Raw genomic sequence first — 3,758 nt, forward strand, 5'->3', positions numbered from 1 at the left:
CATAGCCATAGCCATAGCCATAGCCATAGCCATAGCCTAGCTGGGATATGAATAAGAAATAATTTGCAAGTACAATTCTATGAATTCGGATGATAACACATCCTTAGAAAATACAATCGGAACAAATCGTATTCAAATTTCAGTTAGTCTTCTTCTCTTTTTCTTGTTTCGATGGGCGTATAAGATACCTAAACGTCCATGCCGCAAATACAGTTGCATGTATAGGAGCAACCCAATAAACGAGTATATGCTCCTTGCTTATATGATCACCACGAGCATAAGCCCACCCCATTACCTGAATTCACCGTGTTAAACTATTAGTCAAATGTCTAAAATACCCAACTCTTACAACCAAATCTCTCAATTTAACTTCTACTTGGTGATATCATGAAATCATTCTGGTGCCTCCATAAAGACATGCAGAGGTGGGATGTATGCAAATCTGACATCTTCCTCATATGGTAGAACGGTTGTTTCCATAAAGACAAGAAAATAAGACGAGTGTTGAAGATGGCAGTACTTACAGAAGCTGGGTTCATGCATCCACCTGTTAGATCTGATCCAAGTATATGAAGAGCGAGTTTTGAGACACTACCGATCCAAGTTTTTCTGAAGAAACTTCCGGGTATTTTGCTAGAAAGTTCATGTGAGATCAACACAATTGCGAATGTCAATAACCCTTCTGTCAATGCACCTTGATAGAGACTAACAGTCAGTTGTGGCCCACGGCCTATTTGCGGAAAAGCATCAAGGATAAGCCGGACCCCTATTATTGATCCAAACACCTAAAATTCACAAGGAAATAAGAACATTGATTAGTGCTAACTGAGAAATTATCCCTCTGAAGAAGAAAAAGCCATGGTAGCCCAAGGAGTAGAGCTGTAAAAGTAAAAACGCAACATAATTTTGCAAGTCATTTGTCATATTCACTAATGAAGACTTTAAGGCACTTAGATATCAACTATTGGCTCTAATACCATGGAAGACTTCATGTTGTTTCTCATATTTCCTAATGAAGTAGAAGTAATATGCATGTCTCTAGTTGAACCTTAAGTTATACTCCTATGCATCTCCCCGTCAAATGGATAGGTTTGTGACAATAATGACACTTATCTAAGAGAAGATGGTTGGAGAATTCTTGTGAACCACAAACCATGACGCCAATTTGGGTCCTTTCAGTTGCCAACATCTTGACAGAGGCACTTGAAGGGTCACGGATTATCCATATGTGTAACAAGTTGGGCATGATTCACATATTTTCTTCAATTTGATAAGGTTCGTAAGAGATAAAGAATTATCATTGTTTTTATTCTTCGAAACACTTGGCCCCGATATGCTATGGCGTTGTACCATGAACAAAGCTTTGATAACATGATAGAATATATATTGGGGAGGATGATCATATCTCATTTATTAGAAAACCGTTCCTATGAGTGCGTATTACATCAAGTAAGCAAAACCACGATAAAGACTAAAAATAGGATGGCACTTGTCTCTAACAGAAATATGCCAAATTATGGAAGCTCACTCCATCCTTGTACGTTTTAAGAGAGCTTAGGAGGGAATAGATTATCGGGTACATCCACAAGAGACGTTACTAGCATGGGAAGATATTCGCACCAAGTGAGTAATACAAGAAAGAGAATCACCACGGAGCGAGAAAATTGTGAGAATTTGAAGGAAGTTTATGGTGCGCCAAGTCTAAAGAGAAATCTAAGTCTCACTTCAAAATCAGGTGTTATTATAGTGGCAAGCTTGGCCACAAGAAATTTGAGTGCAATATTATCAAGAAACCAAATCTAGGAATGACAAACTTGGCATGGTTTTACCTCCATCTTGAATGGTTTTCAATGCTAAGGAGTTGTTTTGTATTGGCTTAATGGACTTAATGGCTTGTATAGCTTATTCGGTAAGTCATACATAAGTGTTTGGTCGTGACTTATTCAGTAAGAGAATGACTTATTTGGTAAGCTCAGTGACCCTAGCTATATCCATTAAGCCAAGAAAATGATTCCTCCCCCTCCCTCAAAACAGACGCCTTCCTCCTAAAATCAATTGACATCTTTCATCTTCATCCCCATCCCTTCTCGATCAGAAGCCATGGCTGGAATCTATGCTCCACAAGACTGGTGCGATTTTGTTCCAATCCCCCTCAATCTACACGCTAGTGGCCGCCTCCTCTTGTCATTCTCCCAAAGCCCACCCCTTCCACCCCCTTCCCCCAATAGATGCTAATAACTCCTGCTGCAGTCTCCTTGGTCATCATCTACAAATCTGAGGAGAAGTTCATCTGGTTTTCGATCTATGCTAAAGACTTTGACCCAAGAAATTAATCAGTCAAGAGAGCAGTGAAAGGTATTGAGATTTATGTGTTGTATTTTAGTGTATAAAACCAATTTACAAAGGGGCTATATATAGCCAGGATGTATACATGGATAGGAGACTAATTAGRAGCTAAATTAGGTAAACATTTACAGCTACATTTTACATGGAAATGATTACTATAACAGTTATGGAAAGAATAAATTAAATCAATGATTTAATTTATTCTTGATATGTAATAAATACGAACAAAGAATCCCGGGGCCATAGAAATAATACCAGAGCACGAAACATACAGCGTCCATCACCAGTAACCTTGTGCACCCTAAAACTCTCCACTTTGCTCAATGCTGGTGAAACTTGCCTAATTTTAAAGGAAAAAAGAAATTAAAATGAATTTAATGGGCAATTCGAACATCTTAAGAGTCTGTCAACATTGCAATTTTCAGTTGAACTGAAAACTAAGCTGTGAACAAATGGCAACAGGGACTTGTTTTCTAACATGTATATGAGAGAAAACACCCAATTTGGTACCATAAAACATGTATTATTCCCCTAACTAAAAACTGAATAATCTGATCACAATTGGAAAAGATAATAATCCTGTTCAGACTACACCATGCTTCAAATCGACAACACAAAAATTAACTGCTCAGAGTCAAAGCGCACTTACATTGTTGGCCCAATTCGAGCAAAGAATCGATGTGCATTTTCAGTAGTAAAAATAGATTGTATCGAATTCCGAGAAACGTTGGCAGAAATCGAAGGGACCGGAGAAGAGACGAGTTCAAACTCCGCCACCCCATTTATCAGCTGTTCAAGGATAACTCCTGCAGTGAAAAACAAAACAGGTTCTCGCTAAATGGAGCATGTTTCCAGCAGAAGAAAAGTGATGAAGAAGAAGAAGAAGAGATTGGCGATGTTACTGTTAGAGGGTTTGGCTGCCATGATTTCTTCTTCCTTCTGACTACTTGGAAGTTGGAACGAACGACCGGCGGACCGGTGGCCGGATAAGGAGATTTAACATTAATAGTCGGTCGTAATAGAGTGAATTACAATTTTAGTCCCTATGGTTTGTTAGTAATTTTGATTTTCGTCCCTGAGTTTAGGAGATTACGATTTTCATCCCTATGTTTTGTAATTTATTGTTATTTTCGTTGTTGGACTAACTCCTACATTTACGTATAACTGTATAAGGGACCACATTAGTAAAAATTGTAAACCACAGATACCGAAGCAACAATAAATAATAATCATAAGAATAAATTAGCAATTAATTACAAATTACAGGGACGAAAACTTAATCTTTAAACCACATGGACGAAAATCATAATTTTAAACAAACCACAAGGACAAAAAAATGTAACTTACTCTTGGTAAAAATATGATTTTCTAAAGTGTAAACTAAGATTTTACCTTTTTTGTGCTTTTGAAAT

At 37.6% G+C, this 3,758-nt stretch overlaps 2 protein-coding genes across 2 annotated transcripts in view; both read right to left on the reverse strand.

The window, feature by feature from the left end:
* LOC112512706 (OTU domain-containing protein At3g57810) overlaps positions 1–3,317 on the reverse strand; it is a 20,446-nt gene extending 17,129 nt beyond the window's left edge. Inside the window, exons 1-3 of the mRNA XM_025118812.1 lie at positions 3,249–3,317; positions 2,996–3,152; positions 2,602–2,686 (exon numbers count right to left, since the gene is read on the reverse strand). Of these exons, the coding sequence (XP_024974580.1) occupies positions 2,602–2,686; positions 2,996–3,152; positions 3,249–3,270 (264 nt within the window). The 5' untranslated portion in view covers positions 3,271–3,317. The remainder of the gene's footprint in view (positions 1–2,601; positions 2,687–2,995; positions 3,153–3,248) is intronic.
* Positions 3–1,246, reverse strand: LOC112513663 (probable aquaporin SIP2-1). The gene is made up of 3 exons (XM_025120002.1): positions 1,154–1,246; positions 525–785; positions 3–295 (listed from the first exon to the last, which is right to left on the reverse strand). Exons 1-3 carry the CDS (start codon positions 1,244–1,246, stop codon positions 140–142), a joined length of 510 nt encoding a protein of 169 aa, XP_024975770.1. The 3' UTR covers positions 3–139.
* Positions 3,318–3,758: the final 441 nt, after the last annotated feature.

This window comes from Cynara cardunculus (assembly GCF_001531365.2).
Source record: "Cynara cardunculus var. scolymus isolate 2C chromosome LG 5, CcrdV1, whole genome shotgun sequence".
NCBI lineage: Eukaryota > Viridiplantae > Streptophyta > Magnoliopsida > Asterales > Asteraceae > Cynara > Cynara cardunculus.